This window comes from Columba livia, chromosome 6, assembly GCF_036013475.1.
Source record: "Columba livia isolate bColLiv1 breed racing homer chromosome 6, bColLiv1.pat.W.v2, whole genome shotgun sequence".
Classification (NCBI taxonomy): domain Eukaryota; kingdom Metazoa; phylum Chordata; class Aves; order Columbiformes; family Columbidae; genus Columba; species Columba livia.
In genome coordinates, this window is record NC_088607.1 from 22551387 (window position 1) to 22573219 (window position 21833).

At 43.9% G+C, this 21833-nt stretch overlaps 2 protein-coding genes across 2 annotated transcripts; both read left to right on the forward strand.

Annotated features, from left to right (window-relative positions):
• The first annotated feature begins 736 nt into the window (after positions 1-736).
• On the forward strand, positions 737-8234 carry FUT11 (fucosyltransferase 11). The gene is made up of 3 exons (XM_005500067.3): positions 737-1533; positions 2818-3443; positions 7550-8234. Exons 1-3 carry the CDS (start codon positions 793-795, stop codon positions 7695-7697), a joined length of 1515 nt encoding a protein of 504 aa, XP_005500124.2. The 5' UTR covers positions 737-792; the 3' UTR covers positions 7698-8234.
• Positions 8235-15017: 6783 nt separating this feature from the next.
• CHCHD1 (coiled-coil-helix-coiled-coil-helix domain containing 1) lies at positions 15018-17909 on the forward strand. The gene is made up of 3 exons (XM_005500129.3): positions 15018-15209; positions 15617-15735; positions 17120-17909. Exons 1-3 carry the CDS (start codon positions 15068-15070, stop codon positions 17228-17230), a joined length of 372 nt encoding a protein of 123 aa, XP_005500186.2. The 5' UTR covers positions 15018-15067; the 3' UTR covers positions 17231-17909.
• Positions 17910-21833: the final 3924 nt, after the last annotated feature.

Below are 21833 nucleotides of genomic sequence, written 5' to 3' on the forward strand. Positions count from 1 at the left end.
TGGAGAGAGGGTGCTAATTGCAAAAATAAAGTTCAGAGTGAACTAGCAGTGTAACTGCCCTGTAGTGTAGAACACTGATATAGCGCAATTTATTTTAACCTTACAATCATTGCTAAATACCCAACACTACTTAGTTTGCTGTAGAATATTTTTGCAGTAACTCTTCTACAGAATGCACATTATGTCCAAAATCTGCCACTGAACTGGTATGTCGTGATACTGATGGGCCTTGCTCATCTTGTACGTTAAACGCGTTGAGTAGATTGTGCTCGCGGGTGTTTTGTGGCAGCGCTGCCCTGATCCGCGGGTCTGTGGGGTCCCGCTGGGATGGACTGGCAGGGGGGTGGGCTGGGCTGCTGCCCGGCCATGTCCCAGCAGGGTCAGGACCCCGCTTTTCAAATGAAAGCAAGAAGATCCCAATGTTTTAACCTGTTGCTCACACAGAATGTGTCTTTGCTTGTCTCCATACTAACGACTTGTATTACGAACTGTAAGTACTGCGATTAAGTTCTCTCCTAAGGAATGAATGTGAAGCTTCTAGCAGTTCCCCAGCCGAGCGGCAGTTCTAGCAGCCCGCTGCTGGACTGCAGTTCTCTAGGTACTCCGGGTGCCGGTGCGCCACAGGCCCCGCGGTTCACACCGCGCGCGTTACCGCCGCCCGCCCCGCTCCCTCTGCGGCCCCTTGCGGCGGCGGGGCGCGCGGCCCGTGACGGAGCGCGGCCCGAGGGCGGGTCCTGGCGGCCGCTCGGCGGGGCGGGGCGGGGCGGGCGGGGCTGGCCCGGGGCGGCGGGCATGGGGGGCGGCAGGCCGGGCTGCGGCCCGCGGCGGGGCTGCGCTTCCCTCTGCGTGGTGCTGGCGCTGGGCTGGGCCGCGCTGGCCGCGGACGGGCCGCCGTTGGAGGAGGAGGAGGAGGCCGGGCCGGCGGGCGCCGAGGAGCCGTGCGCGGCGGGCGGGTGGGCGCAGGATGCCGTCCCGCCGGGCGCGGCCTTCGTGGCCGCCGCGTCGTACCGCGGCCCCGGCAACAACGACACGCGGAGCAACAAGGCGCTGCCCATCCTGCTGTGGTGGAGCGGGAGCCTGTTCCCGCACTTCCCCGGCGACACGGAGCGGATCGACTGCCCGCGGGGCTCCTGCCTGGCCACCCGCAGCCGGCGGGCGGCGCGGCACCGCCGCACCAAGGCCCTCATCTTCTACGGCACCGACTTCAGGGCCTACGAGGCGCCGCTGCCCCGCCTGCCCCACCAGACCTGGGCGCTCTTCCACGAGGAGTCCCCCATGAACAACTACGTTCTCTCGCACCCGCCCGGCATCCAGCTCTTCAACTACACGGCCACCTTCCGTCGGGAGTCCGACTACCCGCTGACGCTGCAGTGGCTGCCCGGCGTGGGGTACCTGCGGGGCCCGGCCGTGCCGCTGGCCGAGAAGGACGCGTGGCGGCGGAGGGGCTACGGCCCGGTGCTGTACCTGCAGTCCCACTGCGACGTGCCCTCGGACCGGGATCGCTACGTGCGGGAGCTCATGAAGTACATCCAGGTGCGTGAGCGCTCGGGGAGGCCGTGGCGCGGAGTTGCCGCGGGAGCTGAGCCCTCCGGCCCCCTCCGCATCCGCGTTTTAATGGGCTCTGCCTGCCCCTGCTTTTGGCCAGGGTGTGAATCATCGCGGGATGCATGCTGACTGCAGGCTGGACAGAAAAACTAGTTGTACTCCTCCCCAAAGCACGGCCTAGACTGCACCGCTGCCAGGAGATACACCTGGGGGTAGCTGTGAGTTGTGGAGTTGACCACACGGCATCAGTCACAAGGTGGGCTAAGCCCAGATAAGTTTGGTCTTGTGGACCAAGAAGTTGATGAAACCTCTGGACCTTTAAGTTAGTGGACAGGAAGGCTGTCTGGTTCAGGCTTTGCTCCCATTTGAAAGTAGGGACGGGCAATAAAAAGACAGGTTGCTGCATTTTGAGAATCTGCTCCTTACCTGTGTAGGTAGGACCGTGGTATTTCTGTGGTGCCTTGTACTGCTGTGGCACAGCTGATGGAGAGTAGCTGCGTAAGCTGAAATAACGTTGTTCTTTCAAGCAGAAAAAAGCTCAATGCTTTTTTTTTCTTAAAAATTCTGAAGGATAGTGGATTAGGAAAAAAGGTATCTGTTTTTAGCCTTTATCTGAAACATCTTTTTCCTAGTAATTTCTTCCGGTTCTGTTGGTTGCAATTAATTTATTGTGCAAGTTCATCACGTAGTCATTAGTGAAGCAAAGATAAAATAATTCTTAAAATATGACTGTGTTGTTGAAGTGTGAAGCAGATTCCAGGTCAAATGTATTGCCATTCATTTTTAGGCAGTATTCTTCTATCTCCCTGCATCAATTTTTCTCAGTCTGACAAATGGAAAGTTTTTTTCTAGCCATGCTGAGACTGGCAGGAACTGTGTGTAATAACTGGAAAACTACTGGGTCTTTCTTAAGTAGAAAGATGACTTTTAAATTAACATAGAGATAGTTGAATGCCCTTTCTTAGCTCTCAGTTTCTGATTTAGCTGCTAATAAATACATTTTTGGGTGATATCTTCCTTTTCCTGCGTTCCCTCATCCCCCCTCAATCTGTAGCATAGTTTGTGCTGCTTTTGAAACAGCACTCAGTTTCCTCCAGAGGTGTTAGAAAATGGGATTCTAGGAATAGTCCCAAAGGAAAAAACTTGGAGTGAAAGCAAAACTAAACTAAGGTGGCTGGGAACTGATCAAAGTTAGGAATTTTATAAGAATTATCAGCTCTGAAAACAAGCTCCCTGCAAACAAAGATGTAAAGATGCTGCTTGTTATTTTAGGTTGACTCCTATGGGAAATGCCTGCATAACCGTGAGCTTCCCAGTGAGCGACTGAAAGACACTTCTACAGCCACTACGGAAGATTCTGAATTTATGACTTTTATCGCCAGGTACAAGTTTCATCTGGCCTTGGAGAATGCCATATGTGACGACTACATGACAGAGAAGCTGTGGCGTCCAATGCATTTGGGTGCTGTTCCAGTATACCGAGGCTCCCCAGCTGTGCGGGACTGGATGCCAAACAACCTCTCCATCATTCTTATAGATGACTTTGACAGCCCCCAAGAGCTCGCAAAGTATCTTGATTTCCTGGACAAGAATGGAGAGGAATATATGAAGTATCTAGAGTATAAAAACCTTGGTGGAATCAAAAACCAGTTCTTGCTAGAGAGCTTGGAGAGGCGGGAGTGGGGTGTGAATGACATGACTCTGCCCAATTACCTGAATGGCTTCGAGTGTTTCATCTGTGACAGGGAGAACACACGGATCAAAGAGGAGCAGGAACACAAAAAGTCTCATGGGAAAATTCCAGCTCCCAGACCTCGCATAGCTCAGTCCAAACACATGGGATGTCCTATGCCAACCCCTGGGTTTGGAAGTGTTGAAGACCTCCCTGGAGGAGACAGGTAATGTACCAATACTGTGCTTTTTGAGGGAAAAGAAGCTCTAAATAAATAGAAACTGTAGCTTTTGATAATGCATTTTATTTAAAGGATTTCTTAGTACATCTCCAGTTACACTTTGTCTTGTGAGCGTATGGTGGTTCTGCTAATACTATGTAACACTGAGGCTGAAAAAGTGGCTTGGATGGTGCTATCAGTTAGTGGTTGAATGAGGAGCCTGAGATGTCCATAGTCTAAAATGCGCTGTGACCTTGGACAATGTGGTTATCCTTTGTCTGTCTCAGCCTCTTTGCAGTATGTTTTTCAGTACAGTGATGGTAAAGCACTTGGTAGCCCTTGGGGGAAAGAAGCTCTATACCTCATCACAAAGGACTGTGTTAAGACTGGGGTTGCCACTGTTCAGTGCAGGCCTGGTTAACTCCTCTTGACTTCAGAGCAGAAGTTGGGCTCACCCAGAATACTTTACAAGACCCTTTGTTGCTTTGTGTGACAGAATTCTGGCTTGTGTTGAAGGACGCCATTCCATTTATTTAGGAGAGAGACCACACAGGACAGAGAATAGGCTGTGTAGTTTCTTGTCCCCTCTGAACGCAGGGGTTGCTGGTGGTTTTGGAGCCTCCCAGGCCCACAGCCCAGAGTTTGCCATGCCTAGTGCCAGCTGCCCTGCAGTCTGTGTGCAGGGAACTAGCATCACCAACCCCCAGGCAACCACTTTTGATGGGCAGAACAGAGTTTTGCTTGCATAGTCTACTTAGCATTAATACATGCATTGGTACCAAAGAAGTTGGTGCTTGGGTTCCCGAACCTTGAGTTTTTCCTTTGACAGTGTTTGAAGTTGCAGTTTCTAGAAGGAAGGGTTCTTGCAGTCCATAAGCCAGGTGCGCACTTTTTGTTGTGTGCATTACTGGTGCAACATGTTTGGATCCCCCAGGGTTGTCATTTTTCTTTGCATTACCTGCAAGCATTTCTGTCTTTTTAAGTAACTACTCAAGTGCATGCAATTGACATTCTATAAGCCACCAGACAGCCATCATAAAGATGAACCCTCAGCTATGGCAGATCTTGCCTGTGTTCATACCTGTGCAACCAAAGGTTTCAATGTTCTGATGTCAGTCCCACCGTGGTATTCAATAAAGGAATTTTTGAAAATATTGGGAAGATCTCATGCACTATCCAAAAGGAAGTTGTAAATATACTCTATCCTAGTTTATAGCCTTGTTAATAATTTCTGGACCAAAGAACTGAATGCTTAGGAGTGTTAAAATGTTCGAAGAAAGTGTGTTGACAATGTAGAACCCGTTGTTTCAAGTACACTAACCCAGAACTAAGTTATTTGTGGATATGGTGCGGAAAACTACTTCGTCTTATGTTTGGACACTTTCAAAAATGGCCAGCTGATACTAAAAAAGGAAAATAAGCCTGGGTTCATCCAGCTTGTTTAGGAAATGCTGTCTGTTTCACAGAACTTGTCATTAAAAAGCATTTTTCACAGTACAATAATTCTTATATTGACTACTTGAAAAGTTATGCTTGTAAGTAAAGGGGCCCATAATCCTTTGTTTTCTGTTGGTTGATTGATTATTGGAGATTTTTTATAGCAATACCTTTTCTCAGTCTCGGTAGCAAAACGTGCTTTTCCCTTCCAGCATGCTATGCAGCATCCTCCTACCCTATCAGAGTGTTCGCTACTTTTCGTTTGCTTGAGCAGCAGGTGGCAGCAGAGAAATACCTGTCAATGCACAGCACGAGTGCCTGTGGCACTTAATGACAAGCTGGGGTAGTCCATCATTCTGTGCAGTGGCCATCAGCACGGAGATTTGAACAGCTGGTCCATAATCCAGGCTGCAGTTGCATCCCATGGAAGTTTCCAGGTCTCGTTGAACCACAGCGTGTTATTCTTCCCCTGGTCATAGACATATGTCTGGAAAAATTGTATCAGGGAAGCTTTTACATTGTCTGCTATCTACTTTAGAACCACATGTATCTATACCTTCCAAGGCGTGATCAAGGGGATGTCCAGTGAAATATAGTGGTTTCTATCTCATAAGCATCTGAGCTTTCACCATTTTTATCCTCAAAACAGAAAATGATTTTGTAAATGGTGTGACAATAACATAAAATTGCCACCAAAGCATTAGGTAGACATGCTCTTATTTTGTCAGAGTGTGGCAGTCATATTATCAACAGTGTGATCACTTTAGATAGCTATCTACTAGGTCAGTCAATTGTGTATCTTGTTACTTTAGAAAACATTATTGTGGAAAAATTATGCAGGCCTAGTGAGGTTATCAGTGATAGAATATATGCAACATACTAGGTCTGACTGTAGACATACACTGTGATGTGGGGTTCTGGAACTCGGAGAACAACAAAGGCAATTGGAGTTTATGCATTTTTAGAGCAAGTATCCAATTACAGTATGGTTACATTGCGCATCTGCATGCCCTGTAACCCTTATTCCCAAATGTAATTTTTTAGGGTTGATGAATGTGCTGAATTGACAGAACTTTTGCCACGTGTACACTGTAAGGCATCTCTTGCAATCGAAGCCAATAATCAGCCAGGATTAAAGACAGATCTGTATCTCATGGCAATAACATTTCAGGTGAATGTAGTTGGCAGTTTCAGGATATTTGTACTGTCTTGTTCATCGTGGGGTACCAATTTTTTCCAAGTTACAGAATCAGAATGAAGTTATCTTCTTAAAAACAGCAGTGTAAAAAGACAAATACCAAAGTGTTCTTATTTAATGTTTTTGGTGGAAGTCTTTGCTTGGATACTGGAATTCCTTGCAGTGTTGCTTCTGCAGAGTTCAGCTGGAAAACATTTTCTATCACCTACTGCCATTTAGAGTCCTGTGTAGTACTTAATGAAAGTATACTCACTTTCCTAACATTTGCCCTTATTCAATGCTGTAAAAAACAAGTAACTCATAGTTGGCAGTCCTTGCTCAAAGGTTAATGAATTTAGCTGGTAAGCAAAGTGATCTCACAGTATGTCCAAGTGCTGCATTTTACAAAGGAACCTTTTGGCAGACTTGTTTTTAATGCAGAAGTAAGCCTCTCTGTGTGATCCTTCACATTGTAATCTGTGTTAAAAGGTTTATTTTGAGGCCTCCATTGCTGTACACTGCAGAAATGTCCCACCACAGATGGTGCTGTTGACCACAGGAAACTAATGCCCAAGGCAGACAAGCTGTATGCTGTTTTGGTTGTCCTGGAGCAGCGGGTGAGGTCTGCTTCTGAGCAGTGCAGCCATGCTGGCTTTAATATATGGCGCATAGAGCAAATACAGAAGGCACTGTACTTATTTCTGTGATCAGGAGGGAGAAGAAGTGAGAAGTTCTGTATATAAGTTAACAAGTATTGGGTAACTCGTATGGACAGATCTAAAAGAGCATCATGTTTGGTCCTCCTTTTCAAAATCTGTGATGGGCTGTGATGGAGAAGAGATAAATAAATTATTGCCATACTTTGATATAACACAAAGAGAGAGGTAGGCCACATGGTCATGAACGGGAATTGTTGAAAATCGCAGTGATATAGTCTGTGCTATTAAAAGTTTGAGAATGAATGCGCTGAACAAGAGAAAGAGTATACTCAACCACGTAGTCTGGATATAAAGAATAGAGTCGGGGTTGAGGAATATAATGATTTTTTCTGTCTCTGCCATGTATAACCTGATTTTGTACTGAGTAGCTGTCATTCCCTAATTGTTAAATAGTTTATCTGAAAAAAGAATTGATTCTTAGGCTGTTGTATGCATACTGGCCATGGAAGGCTACTCTCAAAATCATATAAGGACTTGTGCTAGATTTTGTTTTAATAGAAATTTTTATTCGTCTCTTTGGTTAACTCTACAGTCACATGCTGATACTTCTAGAGTATTGTAAAGCTAATAGTGAATTTATATTTTCTGTAGAGAATTTTCATAGCAAGTTTCTTTAAATTACTTGGAGCACAATGGCGTGGTAACAACATACCTTATCATGACCATCTCTGGGCCTGTTCTGCTCTTAGGTGAAAGAAAAGAAATTGTTTCAGTGCTATTACAGCTGCAGACTCATTTGTTGTTTTAATGGTTTATGGTGGTGTCTCTTTTTATTTCAGTTGGAAAGAGATGTGGCTGCAGGATTATTGGCAAAGCCTTGATCAGGGTGAGGCCCTCACTGCTATGATTCATCGCAACGAGTCGCATCAGGGAAGATTTTGGGACTATATGCATGAGATTTTTCTCAAGAGGACGAGGCAACACTGACCCATCTTTGTAAGAGCTTGATGTGAAAATTGCTTTGAAAGTTGAGACTGCAAATTTTTACCTCGCTCCAAATGTTTGCCTTGAAATAGAAGAAAAACTCACAGAGACTATTTTTTCCGGTGCATGAAGTAAGTTTCTGCTGTGATTGGATTTCAGCAGTGAAGATCTTAGCAACTGCTTTGATTTGGATTTCAGCTCTGTGGTGTGAAGCCACTCCTGACTTGCAGGTGTCAAGATGTGGGGGAAAACAGGAATTTACTCATTTTGCATTTGTTATAGTTTCCTTGTGGCTTACATGACTTCAGAGGAACACGTCTTCAGACTCTTGCTCAAATGTCCTATGTTATTTCAGGGATTTTTCTTAATCTCAAAAATATTAATCATTTTTATAAGTATTTTATCAGTCACTTATTCTCCTCATTACGGTGTATTTTAACAAATAGCTTTTCCAGTGAAGGAATTGCAAAAGACAAGTGTCTGTGGAGAGCAATTGTGCCTTATGACATTGCAGCAATAAAGTCTCTTCTCTCCAAGTAAGCATGCCTCAAATACTCCTACTTTCCAGGGTAACTGAATAGCTTATGGGCAGGTCACTCTGCCTAATTTCTTTTTGGTAATTTACCAGGTGATACCTACGATGGGATGAGAGACTAAATTATATCATTCACAACTTTGAGCAAAGTATTTCACACCAGAAAGCATATTACCTGATATTGTGCAGAACTACAGTTTACATTCTTTTTTTTTTTCATTTACTCAGGAGACATGAATACCAAAGTTAATAGATCCAAATTAATTGTTGAAGTGACTTACTCAAATCAGATTAAGAGTACAGATATGTGTATTCAGGATTGAAGTGGCCACAATGTGCTTGAGAAGTAAATTAAGATAAAACAAACTAAGGCTTCTTTAGTTTTGAATATCAACTTCTACTGAACAGTTTAATGATCTTTCAATACATTGTTCAAATTAATCCCTTCAATTACTTCAGGTTCTCTTCATTTCATGTATCTATAGAAAATCATTCAGTCGTCTTTGCATGGCTCTGTTAGTTAGCTGTATCTCAAACCCCTTTCTTATTCAAGTGTTTGGTGGGATAGGCAGGAGAAAAAATTCTGATCTTGCTTTTTATACTAAACATAAAAAATAAGAACCAGATACTGCTTTTGCTGTTTTATTCTGAATTTAAGTAGATTTTCTAGAAGTGTGGTATTTATAACCAAGTCCAGGTATCTCTTGTAATTTATCTGCTGTTGCCAAAATGAGACATGCTACATTTAATGTTTTGTCCTTGCAGGAATAACAGAAGGAAATACCAATATAAGCTTGTGTGTCATAGCACCTGCTTAGTTCTTGACTAGTGATTTCCTAAAGCCTCGCTTTGCCTTCCTGCGCAGCAAAATGAGCACATTTGTCAACTAACAATAGAATTGAAGATATGGTGGTACAAACTTAGGAGTAGCTAGCCAACCAGATAAAAACTTATTCTTTGGGACCTTGATTCATTAATTTGCTAGTTCACACCCAAGTATTCCTTCATCACTCTTTATTATCTGTACTCAGGATCTTACAGTCGCCAGTCAAAAAGGGTTTTCTTGTTAGTCCTACACGGATTTTCTAAAACAATTTTTTTGGTTGTTATATGTAGGTACTATAGAAGGCTGTTGCTTTGAGTTCATGACTGTTGCCGAGCATGAGTATTTCTTAATTTGATATCCCTTCTTAACGTGAGTATGAAGGTAGCACAGATATGTAAGTAGCTTTATCAGAGGTCTTCTATGTTTTTGTCAGAGTTTTTCAAAGTACAACTTTTAGTTTGTAGTCACAGGCGAGTTTCAATACTTTTCTGAGTTATTAGTGTCCTCCTAGGTTTAACTGGTTTTTACAGTCTTACAAGTGGCGAACTTCTCAAAAGGTAATGAGTATCAGCTACCACTCTTCACATCCATGATACTCACCCAAGCCTTGCATTTCTCTTGGGTCTGCAGAGTTTTTTTTCTGTAGTAATAGATCATACAAGCTTTGTCGTCTCCGGTATGTCACAGTATATCCATGATTTATAAACAGTTTGTCTGTTGCCTATATTAATATACTAAATGTGTTTCAGTTATTGTGTGTGGTGTGCAAGAATTAAGGCTGAAATATTTCTTCCAGTGCGTGGTATGAATAACTCGTACAGCTGCGAGGCAAACCCCTCAGGGGCAGGAGAGGTGGGAACCCGCCCCAGCTGGCTGAAGAGTTGTGGTTGCGGTTCTGTTCCAGCTCCTGACCAACCTTCACAACGTCGTCTTCTCTGCACAGCAAGGACTGCAAAATGTTGAATTAAAGGTGGTTCTCCCACCAGGGCTTTGCTTTTATTTCTCTGCTGTTACTTGGATGAGGCAGGAGGAGAAGCTGGGTCTCATACCCTTGAAGAGTTTGCAATTAATTTACCGAATAATGCATTTGAAAGTATTGCTATGTAATGTCAAATGACTACTTCCAATCTTAGCCAAAGTGAGTTCAATTTACAATCCTAGTTGTCTTTCTCCTAATGCAAGTAACGCGAATGCAGACAAGGAGGAAGGTCACTGCAGCAACTATTAATATTTTGAAAAAGGTTTCTGATTTGTGGTGTTGACTGCTAACTGGATTTCTCACTTCGCTTCTTTAAATCCAAACCACGCAGATGGTGGCTGAATGTCATCACTCGTGTTGTGACTATTGGAAAGCTTATACGATACTTCAACTGAAGAGCATATGCAACATCTTTCTTAATGAAGTTCTTACAGTGCGGGTGCCCATACTCATAAAAACACACAACTGGAAATTTTAGCAAAGATATCAAATATTGAGGATGATAAAGAGATGATCTCTGTAAACCCTTTGGTGGGCGTCTACTAACTAGGGTGAGTCACTTCATTGTTTGTCATGCATTTTGCCTGTTTACTGTGTGGCTAGAGAGAGGAGTTCAAAGCCGTCAGGATGGCTTTATTCACTAGCATTAATATTCTAAAAATAGATATCTCCTCATTACTGCTGATATGAAACACTAATAGATTCTATTGATGCTGTGTGTCAGAATTGACTTGACAAGCTAGGCTAAGTTTATGTCCTCTGAGAGGTGAGAGAGGAAAAGCAAATGTCAAATAGAAGGTTAAAAATCTAGCAATCCAATTAATTGCATTGGACAAGCTAACATTCTCATTTTCCTGCCAAAACTGATATCAGGTGCAGCCTCTTTTTTCAGTAAGCAGCTGGCTATTTTATATACTAAACTAGTAGACTGTGTTTTCTGCCCTTTAGCAAAGACTGCAATTTCTAGGAAGCAAATAACTTCACTGAAGAATATTGATACCTAACATTGATAATTTCCAGAACTAAAAGAGTTGCCTTTTCTTAGTTCTGTCCCTGTAGTAATTTCAGACAGAAGGATCTCTGGGTCCCCTCTGATGGTAAGTAGAATGAGAGCCAAGCCACAGTGGATATGTATTTTTGGAGGGAAAGGAGAATGGTATTTTTCCCCTGGAAGTGGTCTGCAAAGTGCAGCAGCTGGAGAATCACAGAGAAAATGCCCCTCTTGCACCTTGGTAGAGGGTAGTTTCGACAGGTGTGTAGGAATAACTCCTAAAGGACTGGGAGCAGGATAAATTGAATTGAAACACAGCCATCAGGGACATCACTGTTTAAACAGGCTTTGCTACGTTAGACAAGCAGCCATCTGCCTGCCTAACGTCCTTGCACACCCACTCTGCAGCCGTTGTCCCAAGAGAGCCACTCCCTTAATGATAGCTGCCGTCCATTTGCTTAGATTTAATTAAGATTGTTGATGGGTCTCCAGGCACCTTCTGAGAAGTTGTATTAATCAGAAACATACAGGGTGGCAGGTTCCTTCCTTCTGCCCAGAGGCCTCTACTGACAGGTTTAAATTAATCAGAGGCAAAAATGCTTTTAGTGATATGACCAGCTGAGCCAAAGCCTGTGTCAGGCTTTAACAAACTGCACTTCTCTTATGATTCAGTGTCTCAGAGCTGGCAGTGAGAGACACATGGTCCTGCAGAGGGGCTGGGAAAGGTGGAGAAGAATGGAGCTGCAGGATTTGTTCCAGAGCTCTGACACGACTGGCATTTTAATTTGCATGCTGTTGTATACCTTCTTTCCCGCAGAAGAGACCCATCGAATGCTGAAGTGTCTCAGCTAGAGATGGTTCTGGGGATCTTGGTATGGATCAGAGCAGGTCAAGATAGTTTGTGGCAACTCTGAGCAAATAAGGAGGCATCAGGTAATTTGCAGTGGAAATGGGCTGGATTTGAGTAGATCTGGGAGTTAGGGATTGGGGATGTCAGCTCAGAACTAGTCAAATGGACAGAATAGTTCAGGGAGGCTGATCTGACTGAGATAGTTCAGGATAAGGTAGCCTAGCGTTGGGGTGGGGCGTGACACGTCAGAAAGGCAATTGCATCTGTCATTGTTCTAATGAATCCATTTGTGCTAGTAAGAGCATTAAGTGCTAATACTGTCCAAATACAATAGCTCAACCAAGAGAAGTCTGAACTGGCTCGAATTTTAGCAAACTGGTTAGTTTCACTACTAAAGTTAAAGTGGGGGTGCTTTAACTTTTAAGGCATCTCCAGTGAAATTGGACTTTAAGGAGGTCACAGTGAGACAGCTGAGAATAGACTGTGGTAGGTGATGATATTATGAGGTTTATGAGAACTGGGGCATTCAGGATAAACTGGAGTGAATATACTGGAATTTACCTTAAAGCTGGATCCAAGCAGTTCAGAAAGACATGGATATCAACTCTATCCATATATTCTCCCAATACAACTGATTTCTTAGCCTCATCCCCTAATTGGTTTGGTTTGGTTTTGGTTTGTTTTTTCTAGCAGTGTCTGGAGGTTTTACGTAGTTACTTCAGAAAGCGAAGGATCCGTGGTGCAATTTCTTACCTCCTAGAGGTATTTAAGGCATCAGACTCATTTTAAGGGTGTATTTTACTACAGCATTGTTAGCATTATATTTAATTGTGGCATAGCATTTACTATGGCATCATAACTGGCCTTTATTCCAGTTGTCATATAGATTCTTTTCAAATCTAATACTAATAGTGTAATCTGTGTGGCTATTTTGGTTTTGACTAGCTGAAATGCAGGCTAGGATTCAGCTTTAACTGTGCTGATTCAAGTAAAGAAGTTGTGAATGCAGTTAGTTTACATGTTCTTTAGAGTTGTGCATTCAGGATTCACAGTGAAATATATGTGCGGTTCACTCATCTGCGTGTTGAAGGAATTGCGCTTCTGACTGTCCCTGAAAAGTCAGCAATTCTGTCCCCCCTAGTCGTGTCTGTGTGCTATCAGCTATACAAAATGCAGGCTATTGAAAAATTTGGCTGTTGAGTAACACACCTCTTCTGTAGTTCCACATTCTCTCTTAAAACTAATGTTTGTGTCTTGCTTCACGCATCTCTGCATGGTGTGTGCAGACACCATCACATACCTTATTCTGTCTGCTCAGGAATTTCTTAGGCTGATGCTGTAATCCCAGGCTGAATGCCAAAAAAAAAGATATTCTAATGCAGACGGTAGTAGCTGACAGGAAGCTCTTACAATTATTGTTGTGTAGCTTGCTTTTTTCTTTCTCAGCCTCCCCCCCATTTTTCTTGGAATTACTTAGAAGGGAGAGCAGCTTTTGAAGGTGAATGTACCTGAAGGTGCTGCCACCATTAGCTAATGTAATTTGGAGACAGGAAGGCTGATTTACAGGGATTGCAGTTCAGCTTCTCTTGTGTCCTAGTATTTGCAACATTTTACTGTTCCTGTGCAAGTCTAGCTAGTAACTGCAGCAGCCTAGTGCAGCAGAGAGAAGAGGGTACCCGTAGGGGTAACTAGAAGAGGAAAAACCAAAAGCAGCCAAACCTCACATGAACTGGAATACCGGAAAGTACTTCTCCCTGTCTTGGATTTTCTTCTAAGTTTAGAGTTGCAGGATGCAAGCCCTCAAGCCTAATTTGAAGGTGTCAGGTTGTTTTTCTTCTCCACTGGTAGCCAAGCTAGAGCCATAGCTCATTGCCTGTCCCATCAGAAAAAATGGAAGTAGGGTGACATCCCTCTTACCAAAATGTTTCAGAACTTCCAGACAGACCGTTTGAATTTGAACCTAAAGAAATGGAAATTTGCTTCTAAAAAGGACCGAAAGAAAACTTTTGTTTACTCAAAAATGTCTTCTCATATTCTTTAAATTGGACTTTTAAGAAAATAATATTTTAACAATAACACAAAAATAATTATAGAATCAGATGTGTCAGGATATATATGAAATCTGCAGATGCAGTAAATTCTATAATGATACTGGGCAGAGGCAAGCGGAGTGCCTTTTTTTTATGTGCACAGCTAGGAGGTTGAATCTATGCTTTACATCCAAAGCAATGTCCTATACAAAACATTGTCACGACATTCCTACAGAAGAAAAGTGGTTCTTGCAATGTCCTCCAGTGCACAGGGGAAACTGGTGGTGCCTGAAGCAGCTCTGACACTGCATTAAGATGGCTTTTTTAGTGGCCACTAAATGACAAGCATCTGAGTATTTTAAGTGCCCACTGCGACGTCTAACTTATCGTTTCTCTACATCCACCTTGTCCCACGTGCTGTGCAGAAATGTGTGTACCCCAGCCCTTGAAATGCCTCTGCGCCTTCTGCATTACCCGTCCTTTCAGCTGGGGGTGTAGGAGCTCCAGAATCAGCCCAGAGGAGTTGAGGACTCCCGGGGATTTAAATCCTACACCGCAGGCTCTGCACTGCCGAGCAGGAGGCTGTGCGAACACCGCAGCCCTTTCCTAAACAGCAGTTCCATGATCTTCCTGGAAGATGGGGTAGAACACCAGTAACCAGTGCCGGGGAGATCCAGCCGTCAGGATGCAGTGGAGAGAGAGGGAGGGCTGAGAGTGATGTGGTGCTGTTTCAAGCGCCACAAAAAGTTTCCATACAGTTCAAAAGAATTCTGTTTGAATTATTTGAAACCATCACGATGTCTTCTGCACTGGCTGAAAAGCGTGCACTCCGTCACTGGTTGGGTTTGCAGCACAAACGGTTCTGAGAAGTGACCTGCTGGGGTTGTTACTGGGTGGGTGGATCTAACACTGAAACCGTGAGCAGTGATTTAATTTTCGCGGCCTTGGCCCGGAGGACGGGACGGGGGACAGAGCCGAGGTTACAGCACAAACAGAGCGGTTTGCCCTTTAACGGGGTGACGGCGCTACCGTCCCAGCGCGGAGGCCGCGGTCGCCGTTCCCCGGGCCAGCGGGGCCGCGGCTAGAGCGGCCGCTGCACCGGCAGCGCACGCGCGGGCCGGCTGGGCGGGGCCCGCTCGCCGTACGGCCTGTCGCAAAGAGCATGGCGGCGCCCGTGTACCCGGCCTGGGTCACCCGCTGGGTCTCCGGGCAGTGGCGGCAGAAGAAGCGGCCCCCAGTTCTCCGTCCGACCCGGCCGCTGGTGCTGGCCGACAAGGTAGCGAACCGCCGGGAGCAGGCGGGAGGTGAGTCTGGTGCCCTGCAGGGCTGCGGTGGGGGCAGCGGCCCGGTTTGTGCCGGAGAATCAGCACACACGCGTCTTCTGACAAGATTACTTTCTCGTACAACAACAACAACTTGCATCTTGTGATGTTCAGCATGTGAATCGTGCATGTAAAATACTTCATTACTTATCAGCATAGCATTTACCTTAAGAATTCAATCTGATGTTGCGTGGCTGCAGTGGTGCCAGTCTTTGTGCTGGCGACATCTTCTCTGCACAAAACAAAGATGAGATCTTTACTTCAGTGTTGTTTTTCCTCACCTGCCTCTACCCCATCTTAAACTTCTCTCTGCAGATTTATGCCCCGTGGTGGCTGTTTGCTCGAAATCCCAAACGCCTGATATCTTTGGTTGTGTCTCTCCGTCCTAGAGGCGACGTGCATTACGGAGATGTCGGTGATGATGGCCTGCTGGAAGCAGAACGACTTCAACGATGCCGCTTGTGCCGAGGAGATCCGGGTCTTCTATGACTGCGTGGCAAAGGCTGAAGTAATTAAGGCCTCTTTTGTGTACTTTAAGGCTAGTAGCAGGCAAGGAAGAAGACCCCCATCATTTTTTGTGTGCCAGTAGTAATAACGTTCTCTGAACAATCTGATAGGTGCTGCAGTTCATTTGAGCCGTAGGAGAGATGCAGAATGATGTAAATCAAACATACAGTCCTTCCATTTTGAACGCGGAAGTTAAATTAAATTAAAATAAAGGCATGTAGGAAGCCACTGGATGTTTGATATCTTATAATTAAGGATGAAACTATGGTCACATCCAGTCCTTTTTGTGTTGTCAGATTCTTGAAGTAGAGCTCAGTTGCTGTCAATTGGCCCTAACCTAGGCCATTTATTTTGATTTATTCCAGTTTTTAATCTCTAAAGTTCCAGCACTAATTAAGCAATAACGGTCACTGCTGTTCTCCATGTTCCGTTATAGTTTTGAATGAGAGAGAATACAGTTCGGAGCTGTTTAGTAGAGCATTGATTTGTACATTGAGTGCTGTGGATTATGTTGTAATTGGGGAGAGTTGGAATGTAGGTAAGTTTCTGCAACTGCTGTGATTCATAAAATTAAGAAATAGCTGACTCAGCTACCGATCCAATACCTGCATTTTCTACACACTGGGGGGGTGCTAAGATAGGATTCCCAAATTCCAATCTTTCATGAATCTACAAATAGTTCTGTGCCTGCAGGGGTGGGGATGGAGCCAAGGTGGTAGAGAAATAACCAGTGGTTTCAGTAATCCTCATAACAAACAGGATTTTCAGGATACATGAAAATTAGGAGTTCTTTTAGGCTGTTTCTGACTTTAAAGGCTAGTCATTTTCTTGAAAAATAAATTTCATATTGTTTGGAAATTAGAGGCTTCCAGCTACAAGATAAATTTGAAATCAAGTTAGTTTCAAAAGCAGACTAAAGGTAAGTACATGGACTAAACTTGTCCTTAAACTGATATCAGGTTTTCATTTTTTTTTCAGTAATACTACTATCATTTAATAAACAGTTATTTACTGTTGCTGTTTGACAGCATAAACATTGTCCACAATTTATTTTGTAGATTATAAAGGGAACAAATGAACAACAGAAATCAAAAAGAAAAAATCATCCTTGTTGTTACTATAAGTTTGTAATGTTGTTAACTAAGAATATGGAAGAATATTGTCTTAGAAAATTGTCAGTAATTCATTAACTTCACTATTTTGAGGCCATCAGCTTTTGAAAGCTTTGTGATTATTGAGCTGAGTGGTATTTTAAGTGTTCCTTAAAAAAACAGCATTCTTCTGAAAGAAACATGCCAGTACAATTAGTAGTTGCCTTTGGTGAGAGAGAGTCAAAAGGGGAAATAAACAGAGTTAATATTGTGTGGTTTCTTCTTCTGTTTCAGAAGGAGCGCAAGGCTCAAAACGACGACACCCTGTCACCAAGGGGAAACTTCACTTCAGCCAAAGTGAACAAGCTCCTGAGGAGGTTTCCTCAGATCACACGTTATGTATAACGTTCTTTACCAAAGGGACTGTGGACAAGCAATGAAAGTTGGAGTCTTTGGAAAAAAAAGTGAAAAGCAGACTTCAGTGAGTGTTCGATGTCAAGTGGTGTCTGTCAGGACTGCTGTACAGATCTTGAACACACCCTTCTTTCCAGAGTGAAAGACACCCATCCTGGCCATCAGCTGCCTTTGTTCAGGAGGTTCTTGGATCTTGCGGTCTTAGGATTTCCGCAGTGTGTTGTTCAGCTAGCCACAGTGTGGAGTCATGTCCTCACTGTGAGATTAAAACTTCTAGGAATTCATGGAAGTGCATTTTCTAGCAGTTAGGGGGTCACTTTTCCTCATGTATAAGCTTCCTGCCTAACTTCTGGGCTGCTGTCAAAAAGTGCTCAGGCCCAGACATTGAGCCAAATTAAACTGATAGTAATCTCATTACTTGTATTCCTACATTGTGTATACATAATTTGGTTCCTCTTGAAATTTTTTCAGTTCCTGCTGCTGTGCAAGAAGGCTGTAGAATGACAAAGAAAACTCCAGCAAAATTCCTTATTAATACACAATACATTGGTAAGGATCAAATATAACTTCAACACAGAAGCTTGTGGTTTAGACCCTCTGATTTGCAGGTGGGACAGGTACGGTGCCATCAGTTATGTTGTCTAGTATAATAAAATAATACAAGACTGTTGTTTGGCTTGGGTGACTCAATCTACAACAAAACATTCCACTGTTTTGGTAAAAAAACTAAAAGGGGGAGAGTTCAAACATGGACTGATACAGAAATAATGTAATTAATTATTAGTTTTGATTTGTTATTTTTTCACTAGAGTATCACAAGACTACAGGCAGGTCCCTCTTGTTTTAGGACCAGTACATAATTTGTAAGGAAACAACAGTGCCCCAGAGAACTAAGGAGATAGCCATTTATATCTGTAATTCTTAGGGGCATGAAGAAAAAGCAAAGAGTAAGAGGGGAGTCAGGCACACAGAGACTGTGATGACCCACCCGGCAGTGTAGAGTTTGCATGGAGCTGGAGCCGACTCCTCTGGAGCTCCAGGCCAATACCTACTCATCACATAAATATTGCTCAAGTGTATGCTTTCAAGTTTTTGAAGCAATTTTCATTTAACTGTTCCTTACAATGGCTCATTAGTGGGTTATCCCCCCAGGGTAGCTTATTCTGTTGTTGCTATTATGGCATGAACAGGCCCTTCAGAGGATCTGGGGTCGGTAGGAACATGATGTCCGTGTGTGTAGGAAAACACTTTAGTTCTGTGACATTTTGGATTTTCAGTCTAAAAGATGCTGTCTGAGAAGGAGAGCTACATGCTAATTCTTTGTTTCTGAAGGTGACAAGCTAAGCCGGGAGTGAGGAACTAAGGAATTCTAAATTCACTTCCGTTGATGGTTTTTCTTTCTTTTTATTAAAATGTACAGTACAAGTATAGTTTTGTGCCTCTTAAGCTAGCAGCCCTGCTAAAAGTACCACATTTTAGTGTCTAAAGAATTGTCTTATATAAGAGGCTGTAATCGAGAAACTAATACTTTTTTATTCTATTTTTGCTTTTGAAATTTTGTGCAGCTCCTACTAATCTGGACATCAATTTTTGGATTTTACTTCTTCATGGTGAACTTCACAGGTTCAGTTGTTTGAGGTTTTTTCTGACCTTTTACATGTCTACAGTGAGCTTAAAATTACCATGCTAAAGTTTTCCAGTCCTTGAAGGTAGTGACTTATTTGGAGGAAGAAGGAAGGAAACAGAATGCTTTTCAGATGCACTCAGGTCTTACAGTGCTTCTTTCAACAGTACTCTAGTGGTTCTTTTGGCTCAGGATCCCATGCTGTAACCAAAAAACCTCCAGTTACTGATCATCCTTAGCAATTTGAGCTGTTGTTGTTTCACTAGCATGTTAAGCTTACATTGGGTGTTTACATGTGTTCTGTGACGTACTGGGAGTCATTCCATTAATAGTTCACGTGTAAGTGCAGTGAATGATGCTGTCCTCTCTGAGTTCAGGGCCTGTACCACCCCACGATGCTGTTGCTGGGGAATAAAAGAAAACTGGGTTCTGGTGCTGAGCACACTGGTTAAGAACATCGCTGCAGAGGCCTGTATGCGATTGCGTGGTGGGGAATTAAACAAAAGCTGACTAGTTGTTCTCCCCTCCTAAATCGGATTTACAGGATTTAAGCAAATCTGCTGGAATTCCTAGATCTTACTCCTGTTCCTCACAGCTTGAGTATTATACCAGCTCTGGCTATGATTGCTATTAACTACCTCTCTTTTGAAGCTTTCACTGAAGATCTCTATGGAGGAAGCACTCATATTTCAGCTGGTTTTGACAAATAGCAGTCCTGCCAGTTCAGGAGAAATAGGTTGAATTCCAGAGAGCCAAGAGCATTTTAGAAGACGTTACTTCTTATTCAGAAGGGTCAATACAGAATAATCTGGAAAAATCAAGACAGAAAGACTGTTGGGAATCATAGAGTTATTATAAAACTGTACTTGTGTTGGGGTGAGAAGGTGATCTGTGTTAAACAGTGGACTGGGGTATTTGCAACTACTTCAAACTTGTCCACACAAGAAAGTTCAAGATCTGTTTTACCTTATCTTTAGCTGTGTTGCCTATCTAAACTACCATAGTTATATTGGTATAATTTCCTTCTTGGTCTTCCTCTCCACCTTGGAGGGGGCTGTGTAGAGGTGAGAAGCTTTTGAGAATTTGAGATGAACCTCTCGCAGGAAAATGTTATTCCATGTGCCAGAAAAACGGGGAGTCTTGGCAAGAAAGAAATAGTTCCAAAAGAGGGACTCACAACAGAGGAGACAACTGCAAAACTTGCTATATCTTATGCATACAGGCTCATACATACATCTTATATGCTGTATCATATATATATACACAGTTCATCTTTCTTCCAGAAACCAAGTACTGGACTTGGACTTTTGTTGGTTTTGGTGCACTGGTCTGTGTTTCCTTTAAAATCACTTTATCTAGGAAAGCCTTGCCTTGAAAGGGAAGCAACTAAAGCTTCTGTGAGAGAAATCCAGTACAGGCTTTTGCGAGAGGTTTTAAACCCTGTTAGTATCTGTCAGAGGCTGTTTCTTTCGAGGTCTAAAGGGCTGAATAGGTGAGCATCTTACGGGAGTTCTCAAGGGGCATCAACAACCTGTCTACTCCTGACTAAGGAGCAGATATCTCTGAATGTGAATGCTGGTAGATCTTCTGTGTTTTTTTCTGATTTTTTCTGCCTCCAATATATCCTTTCCTCATGTTTTCACTGGAATAAGTGGTTCTAAATTCCAGCAGACTCCCATCCTTTAATTTTGTCTTGCTCCTTTTTGCCAGTGCTGCCTGAGAGTTACCGCACGCTGTAGCATCTAAGCTATTTCCATCCTCTCTTGCCCTGATCATCTGCCTCCTTTGCTAGGAGGATATAGGAGATTTGCTCCTAATTAACTGAGTAATTCTTGGCCAAATCCACTGTTTCCAGAACGCACTGTGGTACAAATCCACTCAAGAAGGGGCTCCCTCTTACCATTTAACGACTCCTGTAAAAGGTCCAGTATGTACTGGAATTTCCCTGCATTTGATGAGTGACTGAGGATGAGGCAACACAAAACTGTCATGTGAAGTGAGTAATGGGCATTAAGTGAGGGAAGATATAAAGACGCTTTTTGTCAAGCCGATGGATTCCTTGTTTTTATGCTAAAGGTGTCTTTGGAACTGCTGCTCAGCAGACTTGGCCAGAAGTGAGCTCATTTCTCAAGGTGACCCTCATGCTTCATGCTGCACAACACCAGGAGTTAATCCCTCCAAAGTCAGAATGTAAGTATAGGAAATGCTGAGAAGCAGCACAGGGAACATGTAAAAAAAATTCCAAGATTGAACAGCTTCAAATTGACCAATTCCCTTCTTAGATTTAATCATGTTTGAAGCTGTTGTTGTAGCCTCTAACCCTGGTTTGTATTAAGGAGCATTAAGCTGAAAACACTGAAAGAACCCCATAGGATTGTTCATAACAGTATAATAATGATCAACCCTCTGGGAAGCACCCTAGCGAATCGAGTAAAATAACTTTACAACTCAAGGTCAAGGAGATTGAAAAGATCTCTGGAGGCAACTTGCCATGATGGCAAGTTGCAGGGCTGAAAATTGGGAATGCACCCTGGAGAGGGCTGTGCCACCTGTGGGTTTTCTGTAGGGAGCGCTGGAAGCTCCTTAACGTAAAGTTTTCAGGGTCCCGTTTACCTGGGTACAAACCTGAGGAGCGTTTGACCTCAGGAAGCCGCAGGCAGCTAACAGAGGAGGCAGCGGTGGGGGATAAAGTCCAGATTCCTTCCAGCAGCTCTAATCTCTGGCAAACGTGCGCGCACAAGCCGCTTCCTTTTCCAGTTTCGCGGCAGGAGGTTTTGCAGCAGGACCCAGCCCCAGCTCCCGCCGTAGCCGGTGCGCCCCGCCGAGCGGAGGGCGCGGAGCCGCGGGCAGGAGGCACCGCCGGAGGGGCGGGAGCGGCGGGGCCGGCACCGGGAGCGGCGCTACCTAGAGCCGGGGAGAGGGCGGGGAGGGCGGGGGGCGGGCTGGGACCGCGCCCCGCCGCCTGCCCCT

Bases quoted from the DNA above. Each gene is read 5' to 3' on its own strand.
- FUT11 (XM_005500067.3), top strand. From the start codon at position 793: ATGGGGGGCGGCAGGCCGGGCTGCGGCCCGCGGCGGGGCTGCGCTTCC. The intron at 1,534-2,817 runs GTGCGTGAGCGC...TTGTTATTTTAG, and splicing joins AGCTCATGAAGTACATCCAG to GTTGACTCCTATGGGAAATG. The intron at 3,444-7,549 runs GTAATGTACCAA...TTTTTATTTCAG, and splicing joins GACCTCCCTGGAGGAGACAG to TTGGAAAGAGATGTGGCTGC.
- CHCHD1 (XM_005500129.3), top strand. From the start codon at position 15,068: ATGGCGGCGCCCGTGTACCCGGCCTGGGTCACCCGCTGGGTCTCCGGG. The intron at 15,210-15,616 runs GTGAGTCTGGTG...TCTCCGTCCTAG, and splicing joins CCGCCGGGAGCAGGCGGGAG to AGGCGACGTGCATTACGGAG. The intron at 15,736-17,119 runs GTAATTAAGGCC...CTTCTGTTTCAG, and splicing joins ACTGCGTGGCAAAGGCTGAA to AAGGAGCGCAAGGCTCAAAA.